Below are 24,409 nucleotides of genomic sequence, written 5' to 3' on the forward strand. Positions count from 1 at the left end.
TAAATCAAGAATTGCTACAATTAATTATAACTGTCTCAGAGAATTCGGGAAAAAAAGCTTTTGATAAAAGCAATAGTGCTCTACATATTAAATACCTTAATCTACTAAATCGATCAAAAAAGATCACCAACAAATTACCAACGGAAAAATGGGTAGTCAATTTATCTAACCGTCAACTAACAAAAGATGAATTAAATGTTCTAGCAAGAGGCCATAAATTTGCAATTTCACCAAAGTGTTTCCCATATTTAGACTTTATACATAATATAGAAAGAAACATCAAGCATCTCTCCAGTATTGAAGCCAACAAACTTCGTTTCAAAGTAGCTAAAGTGATCAATAATGCCAAACCTTCAGAATTAAATATCCCACCATCGGAATTGAAAGCTATTATTTCCTTAAAATGTAACAAAAATTTAATCATTACTAGAGCTGATAAAGGAAATACCACTGTGGTTCTTGATACCAATTCATATGACTGAAAAATTAATTTACTTCTTCGAGATCGTAATACTTACTCCAAGTTGGATTTTGATCCTACGAATCGTCAACTCAGAAAATTAAATAAGCTACTTAATGAAACTTCCTCCTTAGATGAAGAAACAATCAAAAAACTTAAGACATACCATGCAAGACCTCCTAGAATTTATGGCTTACCTAAGCTACACAAAACTAATGTTCCACTTAGACCTGTCGTAGACTGTATCGGCTGTCCAACGTACAAGTTATCAAGATTATTATCTAACCTTCTCTGCCCTCACATAGGCCACTCAGTCTCTTCAATCAAAAATTCTAATGAGTTTCACACAAAAATTAAAGACATTCAACTATCAAAAACTGACTTGTTAATCAGCTTCGACATTGTCTCCCTCTTCACTAACATTCCCCATAAAGAAACAATAGAATTACTAACTCAAAAATTTCCATCTAATATAGTTGAATTGTTCAAGTTTGTTATTGCATCAGGTTACTTCACCTGGAAAGGTCAAATTTACAAGCAAGAGGAAGGAACAGCAATGGGATCTCCTTTATCACCAAACCTAGCAAATTTGTTTCTAGAACACCTTGAGGAAAAAATATTCACTTTTGAACCCAAACCAAAAATTTGGCTAAGATATGTCGATGACGTATTTGCAGTATGGAATCATCCCGAACTGAATTACAACTGTTTCTAGATAAAATTAACCTTCTTCATCATCGCATCAACTTTACGTTAGAAAAAGAATCTCCACAGGGTATCTCTTTTTTGGATTTACACATCAAAAGAAAAGAAGACGGTTCCATCGCCACTTCTGTCTTTCACAAGCGTACATTCTCAGGTCGCTACATTCACAATTCTTCTGTTCATCATCCATCTCAGAAATCTGGCATTATTAAATCACTAGTTTCCAGAGCACACAAATTCTGCTCCTCTGAAGAATCTTTAAACCAGGAATTAGAAGTTATCAAAAATACAGCCATCCTAAATGGATATAATCCCAAAACAACTCAAAAAATCATCAGTCACTTCTGCATACATCAAACCAGACAGGAAGAAGTGCATAGGATTCCCATACCTTACGTTAAAGGCATCTCAGAATGTCTTTCTAAAATTATGAAGAAATACAATTTTGCCACTACTTACAAACCTATCAACCAAATTTACAACTTATTACCTTCTCCTAAGGACAAATTCTCACCCTTGATGTTACCTGGTGTTTATGAGATTCCATGCTCATGCAAATTATCTTACTTTGGACAGATAGGTAGGTCTGTTCAGAAACGCATCTCGGAACATCAAGACCACATTCGTCTTCTTAAACCGCAGAAATCTGGCCTCTCTCAACACGGAATTGAAAATCCAAACCATAGGATCCATTGGGAAAAGGCTAAACTTTTACATAGATCTATATTTAAACATGAACGTTTATACAAAGAAAGTTCTGAAGCCCTACTACACAGACCAAACCTAAACCGCAACGACGTTCTTACTATTCCTAAAGTATGGGAAATTATCATACAAAACTGTGTTAAATAATTAACGTTTTTTTTTTTTTTTTTTTTTTTTTTTTTGTTTGTTTGTACTGCTTTAGCATGTTATGCACGTTTTCATGAGATTCTATTGTAATCATGTGCCCTAACTGTATGTTATTCCTAATTTTTGTTTAAATACTGTACTGATGATGTCCTAAGATACTTAGGATGAAATATTTACAATTAAATAATTTTCACTGTGGTTTATATGTGTGTTTCTTCTAATTAAGTTTTCTCTGCCAGGTTAGGAGGATGAAGACCAAGATATAGGTGGATTGATTGATAGTAAAAAGTGCCTTTAGAAGATAGAAATATAGGATCTGATAATGTTGGAGTCTTGACAAGTAACAGACTGATTTGGAGGAAAATTGTAGATAGGAAGTTAGGAATGATGTAAATTTTTCATGTAGTACTATCAATCCTGTATACCCCTTGAGGTACATGGCAGGAATTTGATGATGATAATAATAAAGCATTTAATCATAAGAAATTAGTGGAATCATAAGGAAAAGAACGGACAGAAATGCCACAAGACTGATATCCTATGTAAGTTGGAACCAAACTGCAAATAAAAATTAAAAGTGAACCTGCCAGAAACATTCCAGATACAAAAAAACTGTTTGGTAGGGATGTGTACTTTCTCTTCTTCTGTTTCAATATCTACAGTGAAGAAATTTTTGAAAATGTGGAAGAACTGGAGGGAGTAAAAAGTGGAGAAAGAAATATAAATCTTGCAGATGATACTGATTTGATTGCTAAGAGAGAAAGCCTTACAAAACTTAATAGAGCAAATAATTACATAGAGTAAAAAAAAATAGTCTTACATTAATTCTCCCAGTCTCCCCCAAAAAGCAAACACCTATCTCGATATACCTATACTTATGATCAGAGAAAAATATCCCCGAAAGCTAAAAAATCAAAGTATGAAACCTTATAGAACACATCAAATGTTTTAAAAATGTTTAAACATACAAAACAAGAAAAATGTATGTGGGTCATATTGTGAGGCATGAAAGTCTTCAAAAAAAAAAAAAAATTTAATAGTGGGGAGAATTGAAACCAAGTGAAGGAAAGGAAGACATCAACTTACATAATTCAAACACAATAAAAGTATTGCTTATCCCAAACTATGCTGAGAGAACTCAAGACAGAAATATAGAGATCCATAATAGCCAGCCTCCTGGATGGAAATGACACATGAATGGACATGGCATATACTTTGTGTGTGTGTGTGTGTGTGTGTGTGTGTGTGTGTGTGTGTGTGTGTGTGTGTGTGTGTGTGTGTGTGTGATCATAGGCTTTTACTCGGTTGTTGTGATACATTTTAAAAAATATATCACAACAACATTATTTTAAAAATCTATTGAACAACGTATAGAAGAGCATAAGAAAGACATCTCTTACGAAAGATCTCATGCAACTGCGTTATCCAGTCATGTTCTTTTTTCAAATAATCGTAATGATGATCAATAAAGCCACTCCGTTTGCTGGAATAGATCAGAAAATATTTTTCGCTGTGATGATGAGTTTGAGAGAAAAATTGTAGAATCAAGGGGAATCCTGCTGAACCCTGTCCACTTAAATAACAATTTGAGTTATAACATCCCAGATAGCCATTTTACAGTTATTCAATATTGGCATTCACGTGAGCCTGCACGCACACTTGCAATAAACAATGGCACGCCTGTTGGAACATCTTGAAAAAATACGTTTTTTATGTATCAATTATGTGTGGCAATTTTTACCTGTAATTTCCAGTTTTTTTAGATACTTCAATGTTTATTACTATTCTTTTCCTTTATGAATACCTGAGGAAGGCTGTTATAAGCCGAAACTAGTTGTATTATTTCCATTAAAATGTTTATAAGTTAACTCGGTTTTTTAAGTCATTAAATCTATGTTTTAAAATATATATATAAAAGCTGTGTTACTTCTTTTGAAGTGCTTTACTCAAGCTTAGCACTTTTTTTAATATTATTCAGAAAGGAGCATAGTTGTAATAAAAGCAGTTACTATCAGATCCACAATGTGGGTATTGGGATATCATTATAATTGTTTAAATGTTCTTTAATCATGCTCTTGCTGTTTTGATCGCCGAGATAGAAAGTCTTATAAAAGTTAATAGAGCAAATAAATACATAGTCTTACATTAATTCTCCCACTCCCTTCCAAAAGTAAACACCTATACCTATGATAGTAATCAGAGAAAAATATATCTGAGTTGTGTCATTATTTGTTATAGTTTAATAATCTTATTACCAATATTCATTCAGTTTCTCTAAGTATTATTTGTAGATCAAAGCTATACTGAGGTTGTATTCTTACTCATTACTTTTACACCTTTCAGACCTTTCAAGAGCACAATTGATAGTGAAAGTTCCATTCATTTGTGATGACCTGGGTTTGATTTCTATCCTAGCATGAGGAAGAAACATTTATATTGGCTTTTCAGCTGAAGTAGCCAATTTTATTTGAATAAAATTTGAATATTGCCGGGTGTTCTGTCCAGAATTGCAAGTGTTTCAACTTGCTAAATATACAAACCAGCAGCAGAGAATACAGATATAATACCTTAACTTTGCTTCTTTAGTTGTTTTGGTATGATCTAGCAAGCAACCCAACAGAACATGCAAATATATTTTTCATAATGAATGTAATGCCCATTATCAGCATGTACTGGCTACTGTTTCGGTGTCCATACTTGTTCTTTTTTTCAAAGGTTAGGCATTTGCTTTTTTATATATTTATTCACTCATCCCTTCCAGTGGTCAATATCTTTCCATCCTGTATCAATGCTTTTTCCATCTCTCTCTATATTCCTTAATGAATGTTTTCATTTAAATTATGTCTTTTTCTAATATCTTCATTTTTTATATGATCTAATTTTGTACATATTTTAATTGTTCTTAAAAATTTTTAAAAACAATTAAATGTGGCTGTCTATATTTTACTTTGATAGTTTTTAATGGAATGGAAATGGTCATTACTTTATAAAATTTAAGCCAAGTTTCTTACCTTTTTATTATTGTTATTATTTTCTTTTATTCAGGGTCCTTTTAATTTGTTCCATAGATTTTCTGAAATTTATATATTTTACATCAGTATCTTTCTCTTTTAAATGTGATATTATGCAACCTAAATAATTGTCACTTGCTCTATTTTATTTCCTGACTCTTTGATATTATTTTTGTATATATATTATAATTATTGATATATATATATATATATATTAATATCAATAGTAAATATATTATTATTTGATATACGCCCTCTGTCCAAAAAGAAACTGAACTTTTTGAAAATAGAAGAAACTAGTGGCACCACCTGTCGTATCTTTTTTTGTCGAAAGCGGCATCATTCATTAGTGTTGTATCAACTGTTTATTACATTTGTTTCATTAGAAGCTGAGTTATAGTGCCAAGAGTGACAGTGTGTTTTGACAAACGGTCGGAAAATCCCATTTTCCGACTGTTTGTCAAAATTGCAGAGAGCTGCGATTGACTTTTTTGTTAAACTTGGTAAAAGTTTTACTGAAATGCTTCAAAAAGCATACGGTGATGAATGCTTATCCCGTACTCAAGTTTACGAGTGGTTTAATGATTTCAAAGTGGTCGTGAGACGCTTGAGGACAACGAAAAGCCGGGCTGTCCAAAAACTGGACTGAACGAAGTTAATATCCAATGCAGGATTTCATCAAAGAAAACTCAAAATCGTTCCTGAGATCGATTGAAGATTCCAAAATCAACTATGCACAACATTTTGACCAAGAGTTTGGGCCTTCGTAAATTGAATTCGCGATTTGTTCTCCACAAGTTGACTGACGACCAAAAAAAGTATCGAATTGAACACTGCAAGGACCTCATTAAACCACTTGTAAGGACTCAAACTTCCTTGAAATGATCGTTACTGGTGATGAAACGTGGTGTTTTGAGTATGAGCCCGAAACAAAGCACAGAGTTGAGACCACCAGAAGAGGGGCATCCAAAAAAATCGCTTGGAGAAGTCCAAAGTAAAGACAATGCTGATTTGTTTCTACGATTCCAAGGGCATTATCCACAAAGAATTCATTTTGCCTGGCCAAACGGTCACTGGTGAGTTTTATCTAGAAGTTTTGAAGCGATTGATAGCTAGAATTCGTCGTGTACGGCATGAATATCGTGATACAGGTAGCTGGTCACTTTTGCACGATAATGCACCATCTCATTCGAACATTGTGAGACAGTTTTTGAGCAAAAACCAAGTTTGTGTGTTGGATTACTCGCCACATTCACCTGATTTAGCACCCTGTGACTTCCTTCTCTTCCCCCGACTTCATTTGCTGATGAAAGGAAAGTGATACGACACCATTGAAAACATTCAAGCGACAGTAACCAAGACCCTCAACAGTATCCCAAAATCGTATATAAAAAACTCAATTGTCTGTGCCAAATGCTATATCAAAGCTGAGGGAGAGTATATTGATTGAAATAAATGATTTGAATAATTATAATTGGCCTGTGTTTTATTTTCTATCAAAAATTCAGTTTCTTTTTGGACAGAGGGTGTGTGTGTGTGTGTGTGTGTGTGTGTGTGTGTGTGTGTGTGTGTGTGTGTGTGTGTGTGTGTGTGTGTATCAGTGGCATTGCATGCTCATTTAAGGTATGCACTTGTGTGGCTTCTGCTAAAAAAATTCACTTCAATTTGACTGTATGATTTTATTTTTATTGACGTGTGAATTAAATCTGCATAGCACATCAGTGCTCATATTAATTGCTTTAATCAATTAATTATTGGATAACTTGAATACTTTAATTTATCAATGCTTAAAGGTCAAAGGAACAATAGCTATGTTTCACGTGTGCCGCTTTTATGAAAAGCACAAACGGTTTACTCTTCGTGGTGAGATTAGATTATCATTGGCAAACGCTAGAGCGAGACACAGATAATTTGAATTTTGGTACAATTTTTAAATATAGCGATATAATATGCACAGGAATCAGGCAAAAGTAATCACTTGGGAAATTATTATTATTCCAGATTGAACCAAAGAAAGGCTTTAATAACTCGTTTTACTTACTTATTTACACACAAGTTGCAACTTCCTTCAACTATAATCATACTCTCTGTGAAAGCTGCAGAAAATGGGACATTTAGTAGATCGTCAACACTGTTTCCCACTGTAAATATGGGCAAAAAAGTTATAAATTATTGTAGAAAATTACTCGTTTATATTGGTATCCTAAACACATCAATTCATACTTCACACATGCAAAACAGATGAAAACCAAAACAGCAACTCATGACAAATGACAATGTTCTGTTGGATTGGTTGACACAATAACTAATCACAGCCACTGATTTCTGGGTGCTGTTGTCTCTGCACACCATCACTCACCTTCTGGCTGGTTTAAAACCACTGGAACGCTCTGAATATGACCCAATGCAAAATTTGTACATCTGTTCAAAGGATTCACCAGGCTATTAATGCCAAAGTTGATGCAATGTTTTCGTGTCGAAAAGTGTTCTCTTCATGAAGCATTAGTACATTATGTTTAATTTTAGAAATCGCGCAAAGCCATGAGCAATTAGGGGAGTCTTTAACAGTAATGAATGCAAAAATATAATATCGGTGATATTGCTAGGTGTGCACTACAGATCAGCAAATACTTCTTTTGACATGTTGGCGATTTGCATTATAAACTGCAAAAAAGCTACATGCAGAACTTAATTGCAAGTGAAAACTCCATTATCACTGTTGTAATAGTAATAATGTTACAAATCCCAATTTATTGTAACTTATTGTTACAATGTTTATGTGCCCAATGCCTATTGGTGTCTGTTGCAGTTTTCATTATTTTCTGCTATTTCATTTTGTCCATTGCTCGGTGACTTATGTCTTGTAAACTCTTTCCATACTATTTTAAATCATCTACCCACTCTCATTTGGTCATCCTCTTCTATTTATGCAATCCATTCTACTGAACACCAAGATTTGATCTTTCTGCTATAATCAATCTTGCAGATATGTCTAAAAGAAGATTGTGGCCTTTAATTAGTTTTTGCATTAGATTCTCTTTATGATTTCCTTTTCTTTTGAGTTCTTCGTTTGTTATCTTTTGCATCCATCCAATTCATAGATTCTTTTCTATAGCATTTTCTTTCAAATGCCAATATTTGCCTCACGGATTCTTCGACCAATACTCATATCTTACATCCGTAGTGAGCATTATAGAATATGCATTCCAGTATAATCTTAAGTTTTCAGTAAAGGCTGACTGGTTTACTTTTTGATATCTCATTCATTACCTATAGGCATACTTTTACTTTTGTTATCTGAATTCTGCCCAAGTATATGAAGCTCTTGACTTCTTTCAGCATCCATCGACCTATGTTCACTACTTCATCCTCTTCTTCTTGAACATCATTGTTTTAGTGCTTTTCTAAGTTCATTATCCACCCATCTCTATCCTTCTTCACTTAACTTCAGCACTGTTCTTTCTAGTTCTTCTTTATTTTTGTCTTCTTCAGTAATATCAACATCATCTGTAAATGCTTTTTTCATTACTGAAGCTTGAGCTGAAATTCCCCTTTATAACATTCATTGTTTTTTCCAAAAGATTGAACTGAAATTCCCTTTTATAATATTCTTTTTTTTCTTTCTTCAGAAGTGTGATAAAGATGCTCTGATACTGTATCTACTAGTCTCATACCTCTCCTTGTTCATCTTATTAATTTTCACCACTTTCTCATTGCAGCTTCTTCAATATCAGGTCTGTATTCTGTCCACACCATATAGTTCAATTCCAGCCCATGCAATTTACTATTAATCACGAAAGCTTTAATACACTTTACTACTTAAATTATATTTCAGAAATTATATTCTTGTTTAATCCTTTATCCAAGGTTAAGCAAACAAAGTTTATGCATGAAAAGCATCTTCACAACTAGGCTACTTATATATAGAGGCTGATGACTTCACATCACTTGCCTTAGTATCTCATAATGTAAAGCACACGTCTTTCATAATGCTATCCATTAAAGAAGGGTCACTTTCCAAATCAGTTTCAACTTTGATTGAGGTCCTCTTAAAGTCTGAGTTTAGGCCAGACAGAGAGTTGTTATGATCAAATTTTTACAAAAGAAAGTTTGAGAAATCATGGGAATACAACATATGTATTTAAGTTTTGTAGATCTGGGAAAGGCATGAGAAGATGCCAAGAGAAAAGCTGTTAGTCAAAACAGTAGAGTGGCTATATGCAAGATGGTGTCGAAACCAGTTGTAACTTATAGATCTGAGAGATATGAGAATTCCGAGAAAAATCTCATGAGTAAATAGATGGCATTATTGTAATAATCACATGGAAAAAAAAATAAATAAATAAAATTAAGGAGCTTTACATTGGTAGCATCAGCAGAACTATTCTAAGATAGTATTATCTCTTAAAACAGAATGGGGAGATGTTAGCGGTAGAGGTGTTTGATGTCAGGATTGTATGAAAAGGATATAGAATAAGACAATGACCTAGGTAGACTAATGCAGTTAGAAGCACATGAGAAGACTGAACTATAAGATCTGACAATATTGGAGTCCTGACAGATAACACTGATTTGCAGGAAAATTGTTGATCAGAAATTGTATTAATGCAAACTTAATCATTCAGTGGTATCATATCATCCTGAGATTATATCAAGAATTACATTATGATGATTTTTGAATATTAAGTTTAATACAGGCAGTATTTAAACCACAGTGAGTACAGTTTCTGTATTAAACTCCATAAAAGATTAAGTTTGCATAAAACAGGAGCACACTGTAAGTTTTATATCTGTCATTTTATTCTAAGGTCAGATCATGTATCTGTAGAACTAAAAATTCAGTTTTTCAGGTTGTTTTACAAGTTTTATCTAGAGAGATATTTTTTTACTAATCCTGTAAATGGAGAATCCTCTCTAGAAAAAAGGTATAAAAATAGCACACATTCTTGTATCCTTTACATTCTTATTTCTAGTTCAAAAGATCTTGGTTAATTCTCAGGATATGTTCTTAGAGTTTCAACTTCTAAAAACAGTGTTGTACTTGGTCCTTTTAACCTGAAGTAAATAGAGAAAGGTGAAAATATAAACAAAGAACAGTATTGAATTTATGTCAACAATTTATTATATATATAGACTTATATAATGTATTTATAATTTTACATTAAATGCCAAGCTGAAGTCTTCTGAGGTATCTTGAAGATGTAGCCATTAAGAGTTGACTGCAATTTCTTTTTGCTCACAAGGGGGGGGGGGGGATGCAGGAAATTCTTGAGCTGCCTTTGTATCTGAACTTGCTTCTTCTCCAGTGTTATGTAGGTTACTGTTAAATATATCAAACCAACCACAGCTAGCTATAAATGTTTCTGACATTTCTCTTGTTTCTTGAATATGTGTAAAAATGTTTCTTGTCCTTTCAGCTATTATTAATTCACTTAAGGACATGTTACATTGAGTTTGATCATTCAACCAAATACAAAGCCTTTATTCCATTTCTTCAAGAATATGGTTTCTTAAATGGGTTACCATTTAAGAAACATTTTGAGATCATAGTTGTAGAAGTTCTTATTTTGTCTGCATTTTTCATATTTGTTCTTATAGTAGAGTTGCTATTAGCTTGATGTTCACCGACCTTCTTACTATCTTAACACTTATATCATATCACCAGGGAAATGCTTTTCATTGTATCTTTGATTTTTCACTTTCGGTATTATTTTGGACATTATTGCTCAAAAAGTAGAAATTATTCTTTAACCAATTCAAACACTACAGTATGTATATAATAATTGAACAAATGTATTTTGTACCAAGCACATCAAATTACTGAGGTAATTGGTACATTCAATATTATTACTTGAAACAGGAGAATTTAGGAAATTATGTATTTATCAAGTGTTATTGCTTGAAGGCAGCAAGTTAGGGAAATGACCTTTTTACCCAGTGTTAGCAAATGAGCACTAGAATTGAAACAGCATTGAATGGGGATAGCTTTAACCAGGGTGTTACTGTATTTTTAATGTTCCTGAGTCATTTTTTTAAATCTCTAAAATAAGAACGTTAATTAATATGGTTAGTAAATTTTGTGGATTTGGCATTCCATTTTTATTTTAATATATACACTGGTGCACAAAAGGTAAGGATGAATTACATGAAAAAATTTTTTATAGCTACAGACAAATGTGGACATAAATTTATTGCCAAGCATACTAATAAATTATATTACACAAAAAATGTGTTATAAATTTTATATAAATTAAATTGCAATATGTTTTTCGACAAAAGTTACAAATTTCCTAAGGAAGTGTGTAGTAAAGAATTAATGTACAGTTCTTACAGAAAACAAACTATGCGGAGAGACATTTCAGTTTGGAATATGTCCAACCCAAACTGCAGTGCAGGTCTCACATCATATCATGATTAGCACCAAATAATTCAGGAGTTCTTGAGGCAAACTGTTCTACTCCTCCTTCAGAGTAAGGATAAGGCCTTGTTTGTTTTCTGCAGGGAAATTTTGAGCAGCACTCCATTTCCTTATTGCATTTGAAATGTACTATGAGGTTGAGATCTGGGGAGCATGCTGTCCACTTGATTTGATTAATATTGTCGCCCTCCAGAAGTATCTCCACTGCTTGTGTATGATGTCGTGTAGCATTTGTCATCCATAAAAGTGAATTCTTCATCTACAGCACCATGGAAGAATTGAACATGACATTGAAGAAGTTTTTTGCGATATCATTCACCACTCATAGTCCTTTTTTCCAGCATTTATAGCTTGGTGCGTCAATTAAGCATAATGACTCCCCACACCATGACCCCAGCACCGCTGTATCTATCTCTTTCAAGAACATTCTCACGATTGTAAGCAGTACCACTTTCATGCCAGATCAGGTGTCATCTAGAATGGGAGAAAAGACCAAATGACTCTCTCATAAAGGGATGCAAATTACAGGCTTTTGGGTGTATAGGCCTACTTGTTGCAAATGTCTTGCCACGATTTTTCAAGATATTCATGTACCTGTGCTTGAATGGAACAGACTTGTAAGCTGACTTGCCATGGTGCTAACACATTTCATCATCATCATCATGAAATTCCTGCTATGTACCCTCAAGGGGTGTACAGGATATGATAGTATTACATGAAAAATTTACATCATTACTAACTTCCTATCTACAATTTTTCTCCAAATCAGTCTCTTACTTGTCAAGACTCTAACATTATCAGATCTTATATTTCTATCGTCTAAGGCACTTTGTATAGTATCAATCTACCTATATCTTTGTCTTCCTCTGAGTCTTTTTCCTGCCAACCTGGCAGAGAACGCTTATTTTGCTAATCTTTCCTCGCCCATTCTGCTAACGCATTCCTAGATGCTGACAAATGTCAAGTTCTTTCCTAATATCCTCGTTTTTAATATGATATTGTCATTGATGCCATCTGTTTATGCCTCTAATTTTTCTCAGGACTCTCATATCTGCAGTCTCTAGTCTTTGGTCAAGTGTTTTACTTCTGACCAGCTCTCAGATCCATAAGTTAAAACTGATTTGAACACTGTCTTGTATACAGCTAATTTAGTGTTCTGACTAATTTCTCTCACATTCCATATGAAATTATTCAGTTGACTTCCTACCATACCAGCTTTGTTGATTCTGTTGTCTATTTCCATATTTAATTTACCATCTTCACTAAAAATTGTGCCTAGGTAGCATAAATGTTTTACTTGTTCCACAGGTTCTCCGTTCACAACAGAGTTGACATTTTCAACTATTCTGCCATTTTCGTTATCTTTGTCTTTTTATTGCATTACCTTCATACCATATCTATTACAACAGTTATTCAATTTAGTCAGGGAATCTTGCATCCTTGTAGTGGATTTATTTAGAAGTATAACATCGTCCGCATAAAGCAAAGAGCTGACATTAACATCTCCAATTTTGATATCATGTTTAAAACCACTTTCCTTCGTAATGTGATCCATATAGATAATGAATAACAGAGGAGATAATGTACATCCTTGTCTCACACCAGATTTAACATTAAACTATCTTCCAGTACTTACTTCTATTCTAACTGCTGACTTACAACTCAGTATTGCTTGATATAATGCCCCGCTGACACCACACAACTGTAGTGTTTTGAATAGCTTCTCTCTTGACACCTTGTTATATGCCTTTTCCAGATCTACAAAATTTAAACATATCTTTGTTATATTTCCATGATTCCTTAACTATTTGTCGTAAAGTGAAAATCTGATCCTGACAGCTCTATCTGGCCCTAATCCAGCTGGTTCTTCACCAAGCTTTTCTTCCACAGTTCTCAACTGTTTCTCAAGTATACTTGCATAGATCTTGCCAGGAACACTCAGTAGGGAAATACCTCTGTAATTCTCACATTCAGTTTTATTTCCCTTTTTATACATGGGTACTATCAGAGTTCTTCTCCAATCAACAGGAATTCGTCCCTCTGTCCAGGCCTTCTGAACTATGCAGTGCATTCACTGTAAGACTTTTATACCACCCTATTTCATTTCTGGTCAAATATCATCCAATCCTGCTGCTTTTCCCACATTTCAAGCCTTTGAGGACTTTTTCTACTTCAAATATGGATATGTATTTCTGACTGTATGCCTGTCGAGTGTTTTTTACTACTGTGCTATCACTGCTTGTTTCATTTAGCAATTTTTCGATGTAATTACTCCATACTTCAAGGATATCTTTTTCTCCCATTTTCATGTCACCTTTCTCATCTCTTACTCCTTTTATAGCACTCTTTCCTCCATTTCTAAGCTTCTTCAACAATCTCCAGAATATTTTCCCACCTTCGTCATATTTATTTTCTATGTTCTTGCCAAAGTCCTCCCATGACTTTTGTTTAGCTAGTTTTACATAGTTTTTAGCTTTCTTTCATTTGTCTCTGTATTCTCTAAGCACAAGCTGACTTATTTGCCAGGAACTTTTGATATGCTTTCTTCTCTTCCTCCACTGCCTCTTTAACTTCCTGTGTCCACCATGCAGTTCTTATTTTTCTATCCTTGCAGACAACCTCACCACATGCCACTCTGGCTGAATCAATCAGGGTCTGCTTCAAGGCTTGCCACTGAATCTCCAAGGCTTGGTTCCTGTTCTCAGACTCTTTCATTTTTTCTTCAATAATCTTTGTGTATTTTAGTCTACAGTTCACATCTGAGAGCTGCTCAACTTTTATTCGCTTTAAAACTTTCTTACATGTTATTCTTTTCGATATGAATTCAATTTTATTCTGCTCAAGACTAAATAGTGATCACTTCCGATTTCAAATCTTCTGTACTCTCTGGTGTACAGAGGATGGATCACTATCAACAATAACATAGTCAATGAGACTTTTCTTATTCCTTGCCTCTTCTCTCCATGTGAATTTGTGCACATTTTTATGTTGGAACATGGTGTTAGTAATAACTAGTCCATATCCTGAGCAGAAATCCAACAGGTATTTGCCATTATTATTAGCTTTGCTCTTTTCTCCAAATTTTCCCAAAATATTTTTGTATGTTTGACAATCATTTCTTACTCTGCTACTTAGATCCCCAACAAAGACCAACTTTTCCTTTTTCATTGTATCAGTTACTTTTTCGAAAGTCTCAAAAAATTTCTCCACTTCTACCTTAGAACCTTCTGTGGGACCATAGGCGCAAATAAGTCTCATTGTCCAGTTCCCCATTCTCATATTTGCCCACATCACTCTACTTGAGACTGCCTGCCATTCAAGAAAATTAGCCTCGTTTTTAGTGTTGAATACTATGGCTACTCCTTCTTTTCCTTGATTGTTATTGCCTGAATATAACATTTTGTATTTATTGCTCAGAAAGATCTGACCAGTTTTTGTCTTTTTTCTTTCAGTCACCCCTATTATGTCGATTTGGTACTTCTCTAATTCCTGAGCTAGCTCCATTTCTTTGCCATTCAGGCTTCTTCTGTTGATAGTACCGATCTTTAACTCTGGTGATGTTGAGTTGGGTTGTGTTTTCGCATTTGTTCCAGTAGCTGACTTTTCGCTGTTCGCCCCTGTTCCCTGGCGAAAACAATGGGGGACCTTTGTTTAACCGGGTGATGCCCCAGCCAGCATGAAATTTTGTCATGTTCTACTAGCATTTTGTATTTTGGTTTAAGCCAATAAGAATACAATTTGGTCGGTTAAATCCCATGCTAGCCAGTCCTCGTTCATTCAGTATTCAGGTAGATATCCAATGACAAAGACTTAACACATTCCATTTGTTTGAAAATGCTGCCCAGAGCCTGGATGCAATGCTCTGTGAGATTCGGGCTCTGACAATATCAATAATTCTCCAGACTTCTTTAAGCTTTTTAATAAATCTTCCTTCTGTGAATCACGTTATGTATTATACATCTTGATGTATTCATTGGTAAAAGAATTAGCGTTCCTCATAATAAACTTAAACTTCATATTTTATAGCGTATTGAACATCTCTTTTCATTGTACATCTTTTACATTTTTTACCAAACAATCAAAAGTATTTAAATATTTTTCAAAGATGAAAAATTTTCACCATTAATAGTGTGACACCCATCTGCTTATTGCTTGGACAACTGCATTATATTAACAATAATATTTTATCTTTGATTTGATATAAAAACATAACATATGGTTGTTGAATCATGCTTTAAAATATTAATTAAACATTTTTTTTTAATAAAAAAAATGTCATTTCAGTAATACCTATGTCCTGCATGTTAGAGGTTTCCATTAGTTGTCATAATTGTTTCCTGACAGTTTTGCTGTCAAGAAATAATGACAAATTTTGTGTTGTTTACAAAATATTGACATTGACTTCAGATCAAGTGGTAATGGAAAGGCAGAATTTCCTTATGTAAGACTTGTATGTAAACTACATTGAAAAAAATTAAATAAAACATATCTGTGTGGGTTTTTTTTCCTTCTCACAGGGTTACAGTTGTAAAATATCGTGGAAAAAAGTTGAGGATAAAAACACCTGTGTGCAGAGCTTTGAAAAAACTGAATAGTGTGGAAGGCAAGTTCTCATTTATGTTGGTATTTTAATTTGTTTCAATAATTAAATTTATTCACATTTAATATTAAATTATATAAGCATATCTTTAGAGCGGTGATAGCACTAAAAATACATTTCATTACTTTTCATTAATTCATTATTTTCATTTCATTACTTCCACCACCATACAATAAAATAATTGACTTATGGAATATTTAAAATCAATCAAAATCATAACAAATCACATCTTTATATATATGGTGTAGGTTTTTATTCAGTTTGTTACATTTAGTAGCTGTTCACGTGCGTACACAGACATTCATGTATAGGAACATTATTGACACATTTTGCTGGATACTGTCATTGTCAGCAGGACAAATTAATTAATAAGGAATCTCTGAAAGTACTGACTTGAAAAAAAAAAAAAAAGAAGTGTGATAGATATTATTTCTTGGAAAATTCCCATGTTTCTCCCCTAAGTAAATATTCTTTTTATGGCTATTTAGCCTATTTTTGTTTAGGAGTATCCCTTTTTTCTAATGTCATTGGTTTTTTACTCAAATTTTAGGGCATTCTTGATGTTTATATGGACAGATATATGAAGAATATATAGGAAAGAAAAAAAAATTATATATATATATATATTGGAAGAAAAAACTGTTTTTCAGCAGCATCCCAGCATATGGCAATATACATTCATTGTTGAAGAAAGGAAGTATGACTGAATGGAAGGGGGTGGTCGGAGAAGTGGGGTTTGAGTGATGTGGGGGGGGGGATTATTGGTGACGCAAGAGGTATGTGAACTTTTTCGAAAAACCCAGATATTTCACACTTCCTATGACATCATAGGAAGTGCGAAATATCTGAAGTGGCAATGAGCTGGATGTGCCTGTCAACAGACATTAGACATGTAATTCTGATATACAGTTACACCCCGAGTTACGTAACATGCGAATTAGTAAATTCGCAGTTACATAATAAATCTACTAGCTCGTATGAACATGTTTGTGGCTTTGTGCAGGTGCATCTTTGACAGCCATATTGCAGTACAGTAGTAGATGCCTTGCGTGGTTAGCTCAGTCACTTGTTATCACTGCTTGTTTTGTTGTTTTTTACCCTTACAATGGAATGCAAATGCAAAACCGAATGCGCTGGTAATAAATCTAAAAAACAAAGGTCTGCAATTACTTTAGAAGAAAAGCTGAAAATAATTCGTATATATGAAGGTGGTAAAATTCTATCAACATTAGCTCGGGAAATGAATCGATCTATTTCGACAGTGAATACAATCCTGACTACCCTCAGTCTTCAACATCGAAAGGGGTAAAACTTCTTGCAGAACAGCATTCCTTAGTACAGCCAACTTAGTCGTCACAAGACATTTTTTTATTTGAAAAGTGAATATTTCAGTTTGTTTTTATATTCGTTTATATTATGCATTTTTCATACTTTCATATTTACAGTATGTATATTATTCAAATACAATTGATACATTTTTTTATAGTTGAATTTTTTTTTAATCACCCCAAAAATGAAAAATATCTGATTCATGGCAAAAAATTTATGTAAGTTACCCCAGGCCTGAAGTATTTTCAGGCCTGGGGCAATTCGTGGTAAAGGTGGCATGACTTCACATCTCTAGTCTTAGTATCCCATAATGTAAACGAAGGGTCACTACCAAGACCGGTTTCAACCTTTATTGAGGTTTCTTCAATGGTAGCCAGACCCAGCGGTGAATATTAAGGTTAAAGTAATGCAGAAGTCATATTTTCCTATGTCAGTTGCCAAAAGGTGTCACACCTTATTATTAAATTACTCTGAATTAGAGAAAGATTGTTTGAAGTTTTTTCATTTGGTTATACTATAAATTAAAGATATACCAAGAAATTATATACTTGGTTTAATCCTTTATCCAAGTGTAAGCAAACAAAGTTTGCGCCTAAAGTATTTTCAGGACTGGGGCAACTCGTGATAAAGGTGGCATGACGCATAATGCATAGCATTATACGTCTGCAAGGTGATGTGCTTTGCATTATGAGATACTAAGACAAGTGATGTGAAGTCAATGCCGCCTTTTGCTGCAGTCCTGAAAATACCTAAGATGCAAACTTTTTTTGGTTACACTTGGATAAAGGATTAAATCAAGTATATAATTTTTTGGTATCTTTAATTTATAATACAAATATGTGATTACCACTGTGTTTTCACTGAATAAGGAAGTTTACTTGATCCATAATTTTAACAAAGTTAAACTAATAAGAAATTTTAATAGAATAACTAAGTTTTCTTAAGCTAGTTAATTTCAGTAATGCCCTCTGGTAAGAAAGACCTGAGTTTGAATCCATCTTGGATGCAAATAACTTTATCAGGATTTTTCGCTTGAAGGTGAGCTAGTTGGTCTCATACAATGGTGGCAATTTTCCATCTTGCAAAATAGGCACAGCAGCAGGGGAATGCACAATTGGCAGCCATGATATATTATGCACATAGGATTAACCATTCTATCAGTGCATTAATCAAGTTTCAAAGAAGCCAGTTGACTGTAATAGGCAGTTGAGCTTAACATGCGATAAAATCATGGCAAATAAAATACATAATATCCTCAGCAGAAAAGGGGACTCCTTGCTAAGGCATCAAATTCATAGTTTGCTCGAGGAAGGTACTTAACTTATATTTCAAAAATAAATTGAGCTGCTCCATTCCACTGACTCAGTATGCTTACTTGCATATTAAGCAGTGACCTTTGAGTCATCTGTTAAAGAGTCTGTTGAATCATTCCAAAGCAGTTGTCCTCTTAGCTGATAAAAGGACTACTACAGTAATGATTCAAAGAACAAAATTACTTAGTTTCAACACATCATCTTGCTCACAACAACACATACTCCATATTAAATATCAATTTCACAAGGAAACTGCAAAAAGAAAAAAAAATTAGATTTGGATGACTCCTTTTTTACTTAGTGCCACACAACAGAACTTATATTACACAGTATTACAGTGTTTGGGCATGGGTTAATACAGAGGGAATCTATTGCATATATTAAAAATTTAGTTTATTCCTCCTTGGGAAACACCTGAAAATAGAGGTGAATGAAATGCAAAAAGAAACAAGAAGTAGGTCCAGTGGGTTAGTAGTTAGGCTGTAAATTAGTGTTTTGTGGCTGCTCTTGCTGTGAGCTTAGCATAGGAAAAAAATGCCATTTAGTGACACTCTATTCATGAAAATCCATATAAAAGGAGAAATAGAATCCATCTAGAAGCAGAATATCGTTGGAGTGAATCTGTGAGAGAGTGGAATAATCAAGATGTTTTTGGTGCATCACTCCAGTTGAGAACAGTATTCTAAGATTGGATGGATTTGGGATTTATACAGAGATAATACGTGGATCAGGACTGGCCCCATATTTTTACAAGGGGCCCCAAATTTATTAGCTTAAAAAAAAAAAAAACTTAAATTTTGTGGAACCAAAAAAATTTGCATTTTTTTTTCAGTGTGCATACATTCATACCACATTTTGGGTAAAAAAATAAAAATAATTTATTGGTGAAAAATGTATTGATTAAATCTTTTACATGTCACAACTTGCAAACAAAGTTAGTCTTACTCGTTTTTTTTTTTTTTTTTTTTTTTTTTTTTTTTTTGGCAAACTCAGTTATTATTAAAGCTATTAAATTTAGACTCATCCCCCCACATACCACTTTTTGATATCTGTCACTCAACTGTTCTTTTATCCAGAATGGTAGTAGTTTATGTTCCAATCTCATATCCTCCATCTTATGTAACAGCCTTTCATGCTGGATCCTTTCAAAAGTATCATGTAACCATTCTCCTTGTCTAACTTAGCTGTGACATTATTATAAAACGTGTGCAAGTTAACAGAAATGTGACCGTCCCTTAGTACAGGGGTCTTCAACGCATAGCCCGCGGGCCACCTGTGGCCTGCAGAGCTCTTTGCCGTGGCCTGTCGGCCATTTTGATAAAATAACTACTTAACGTACTTAACATTATTACAAAGAAATAAATTTATTTATTTATTTATTAAAACGCAATTAAATAAAAAAATAATTTCAATGAAGCCCGCAGGCCACTAAGTATTTAGAATTGTAAGATGCTTTCCAGATTCACAAGGAGCGCTGTGCATTTGATACCTTACATAAAATCCTATAAAAATAAATATTAAATCGACATGCTTCTTCAGCCATCTACCAGTGCCAAGCGGTACTTACTATCGTCGCAGGTAGATGGCTGAAGCAGTAGTTCGTTTGAGTGCGCTGTCTAGTGCCTTCCAGATACATCTCGAAGGTTCTCGATACTTCGTTATTTTCATATAAATACAAGAGGATCTCATCCACAGTTAGTCAGTCATGAACAGTGTGATATTCGTGTATAAGCGCACACAGGTTTGTCGTGTCAGCCACAGCCTATTGTGGTTTTATATTGCCAGACTTTTTTCATTAGTAAGATATATTCAGTGGATAATAACTGTTACACGGCCATTTTGGATCATTTTTTAGGTTCACCTTCCATTGCTATGGGGGTCTACGAGTAAAAAGCGTAAACCAAGTGATTCTTATCGGGTTTTAATGAAAAGTGGACCAATTTGTACTTTTTGTAACATTTTTTGATGATCAATGATAAACCAGTGTGTTTAATTTGTCGTGAGTCAGTAGTGTGTGTGTCAGTATCAAAAGAATACAGTATAAAACGACACTATGAGACAAAGCATGTGTCCAATTTCGATCACCTTCAAGTGTGACTTTGTGTGGACAAAGTGAACTGTTTCCGAATTGATTTAAAATGCCAGCAGGGTATGTTTAAAAGACAGAGGGAAGAGAGCGAAACGTGTGTCAACATAAGTTATGTAATATCTGAAAAAATTGCTGAAAAATCAAAAGCCTTGGACGGCGAGTTTGTGAAAGAGTGTCTCATTGCTGCTGGGATATTCATTTCCCAAATAATGGGGAAGTGTTTAAAAAACCAAGTTTGTCTGGGGTAACTGTAGCATGTGTCGAAGAACTTGAGAATGACATTGAAGGAACTTTAAAAAAACTTCGTCTGAATTTACGTCATATTCACTTGCTTTAGATGAGAGCACAGATGTGAAAGATACAGCACAACTGGCTATCTTTGTCCGTGGCATTGATCAACAATTCAATGCGACAGAAGAACTGCTAGCGCTTGTACCCATGAAGGGAATGACGAAAGGCACTGATATTCTTGAAGCCTCCAAGAAAACGCTCCAGCATTTCGACTTCAGCTTAACCAACCTCGAGGGTGTGGTAACTGATGGTGCCCCCGCTATGGTGGGAAAGAATATAGGGTTTGTTGTGCTGCTACGGAAAGAACTGGAACTAGAAGGAAAAGATTTCGTCCATTACCACTGTTTAATCCACCAGGAGAATTTGTGTGCAAAAACTATTGGATTTGAGAATGTCATGAAAGTTATTGTGACTGCCATCAACATTATTAGGCCAAGAGGATTGAATCATCATCAATTCCAAGAGTTTTTGACCCAAGAGTGTGAAGCAGATCACGGCGATGTGGTTTCTTATAGTGATGTGTGTTGGTTGAGCAGAAGGAAGGTTCTTAAAAGAGTCTTTGACTTAAGGAACGAAATACAGCAGTTCTTGCAAACCAAGGGGGATCCAATTGCAGAATTTAATGATCCGAAGTGGATGACAGCCATCTCATTGCATATGAATGACCTAAATATGGCTACAATCCAAAGATCAACTGGTGCACACTCTGTTTGATCACGTCAAAGCTTTTGTGGTCAAGTTCAAACTTTGGGAGGCACAACTCACAAAAAAAGACTTAACTCATTATCAGCTTCTCGCTGTGTCCAACTGTTCGTCTCTTGTTGTGCTACAAAATTAGCCATGTTGCGAAGTGAGTTCAAAGGGAGATTTAGTGATTTTCATAACCAACAGTCTTCTTTAGATTTATTTTCAATGACATTCATTGTCAATGCTGTCAAAATGCCAGGCTCAGTACAAATGGAGTTGCTTGAACTCCAAAACAACTTCTTTGAGAGAAAAATTAATTAATGTCCCTTGCTTACATTTCTGATGACGCATTCCCTAATCTTTTCCGGCGTGCTTTGTTAGGAAGCACATACTTATGTGAGTAGTTCTTCTTCAGAATAAAGCATGTGAAGTCCAAGACAAGAACTCGATTACGTACCAACATCTCAAGAATACTCTGTGTATAGCAACTTCCAACATTGATGCCAACATCGACAAGCTGGTCAAGGAAAAACATTGCCAAGTTGCCTTTGCTTAATAAGATTGCATCCATTTCACTCCCACCCTGTTCTAAGGGCCACATTCCAATATTGCATCATTGATGCATTTTTTAAATACTTCCCATGTGCTGCTGACATCTTTCCCATCTAGCAGCCAATACCATGGATTTGAACCCAGTATTCTCCTCAGTTGATCATAATTTGCTGTTTAGAAGTTCATCATGTAACCATTTCTGAATGGAATATCTGTACACTTAGCCACTTCCTAGGTCAGTATAATATGATCACTGTCACTAACTGGAGGCAGAATGGTCACATCTTTAATTGAAACTCTTTCTGATTCTTCCTTCATACTCACTCCACACATCCAAAAACTTGAAACCATTTCTTTTATAGCCTGCACATTACATTGTTTGCCATCATAGCATTTTTTAATTCAATGCTGTTGTTTCTTGGTAACATTTTTATTTCCTCACTCTTCACTCTCTTCTTTCAGCAGTTCTTTGATATCCTCTCAATCTTTATTTATCATCAGATAAATCATTTGTTCTACCAGAACTACCATCCCTCTAATTTTCTTTTCTGCTTTTTTAATTACATTTGTTAAATTTTTTATTTTATCACCTTGAAAACTTAAGTAGTGGTACTGTCATCAATCACATATTTAGTAATTGAATCTCCATGCCATATAATATCCTACTTTTTATAATTGGCTTTGCCCCCTTGACTATTGCTAAACAATATCTTACTTGATTCGTTGCTTTTTTTTTTCATTTTTTTTTTTTTCACCATCATGTCCTTCTGATGCATCTCTAATCACTTTTCAACTTCTTCCAATTCTCTCTTCACCCATCTAATGAGTTGGTTCACTATAGATATTTACAAAGTTAATTCTTACTTTATATCTTCATTAACTTCTGAAATGGAATGATTACATTTACTGGGGCAAGCCACCTTCTTAATTTTTTTAGCATTCTTTCTTTGTTGCTGATTGTTCTTGCAAGGTTTTGGTGCCCTTTTATGGTACTACTTCAATATTAGAGCATTTAATAAAATGTCTGGAAATATATCAAATATATATATTCACAGAAATCATCAGTAATATTACTATAGAAAACTAATTATTCTAAGAAAATAAAAATACCTGATTTAACAGAGTGTTAAATATGTTGACTGCTCACTATATAGCCTCAACCCAGATTCCTCTATATTATGAATATATACAGTGGTTACATTTAAACATTTTAGGCCTCCTGGCCCTAATGTAAATCGAGACCCTTAAAATATAAAGAAGCAAACTATATAGGTATGTACTCCCTGATACAGACTGCTTTTGGCACATTATGATCTTTGGATTTTTGAAAAAAGTCATCATTGTTAATTTTATTTAAGCGCACACCAATAAATTATACCAACAAATACTGTTGAAAACATTATACTTATGAAAATACATAAATAGTTAATCTTCTGCTGCTGCTTAACTCCTCAACCTATTTGTCAATGGGTAGCATGGACTGCTGATAGTGGGCTTCTGTACAAATTGATAACTTTGTCCATTTTGTTGTCGCCCATATTCATCTTTTCATGGTATTACACATGGAAAACAGTAAATCATATAAGGATTGGGATTTTATATGATTTTAGAATTATACAAAATTTGGGAGACAGTCATCTTAAGATCAACCTAATAAATAAAAAGTTCTATATTCTTGGGCTTTCTCTACCAGGGCTTCCCTCCATTATTTCCCCAATCAAATCTATAAGGCAGTTATCATTAGGTTATCAATAGGTTGAGGAGTTAAGCAGTATATAGAAAAAAAGGATAAGTGCAACTGTGAAGACAAACTGCAGAGGAATAAGTCTCCTAAATACTGGTTATAAGTTATATGCATGAATATTAACTACAAAACTTAAATCATATATAGAAGATGAACTTTGTGAAGAACAAAATGGCTTCTGAATAGGATGATCATGTGTTGACCCAGCTTTTATTAAAAATCTTGATGGAGAATTATTGTGAATTCAACATAGAAACACATATAGCATTTGTAGATTACCAGAAAGCCTTTGAAAGAGTCTTAAGGCAAACTGTGAACCACAGTCAAGAATCTAAACATTCCAAATCAAATGCTTGCA

General features: G+C 34.1%; 1 protein-coding gene across 4 annotated transcripts in view; it reads left to right on the forward strand.

Moving 5' to 3' along the window:
* crm (cramped chromatin regulator) overlaps positions 1-24,409 on the forward strand; it is a 345,363-nt gene that overhangs the window by 97,295 nt on the left and 223,659 nt on the right. For all 4 annotated transcript variants that reach the window (XM_090406636.1, XM_090406637.1, XM_090406634.1 and 1 more), the window contains exon 7: positions 15,964-16,049. In XM_090406636.1, coding sequence (XP_090262762.1) covers positions 15,964-16,049 — 86 coding nt within the window. The remainder of the gene's footprint in view (positions 1-15,963; positions 16,050-24,409) is intronic.

The sequence above is a fragment of the Typopeltis vanoorti genome, chromosome 16, assembly GCF_054136105.1.
Source record: "Typopeltis vanoorti isolate ZY-2024b chromosome 16, IOZ_Tvanoo_1.0, whole genome shotgun sequence".
NCBI lineage: Eukaryota > Metazoa > Arthropoda > Arachnida > Uropygi > Thelyphonidae > Typopeltis > Typopeltis vanoorti.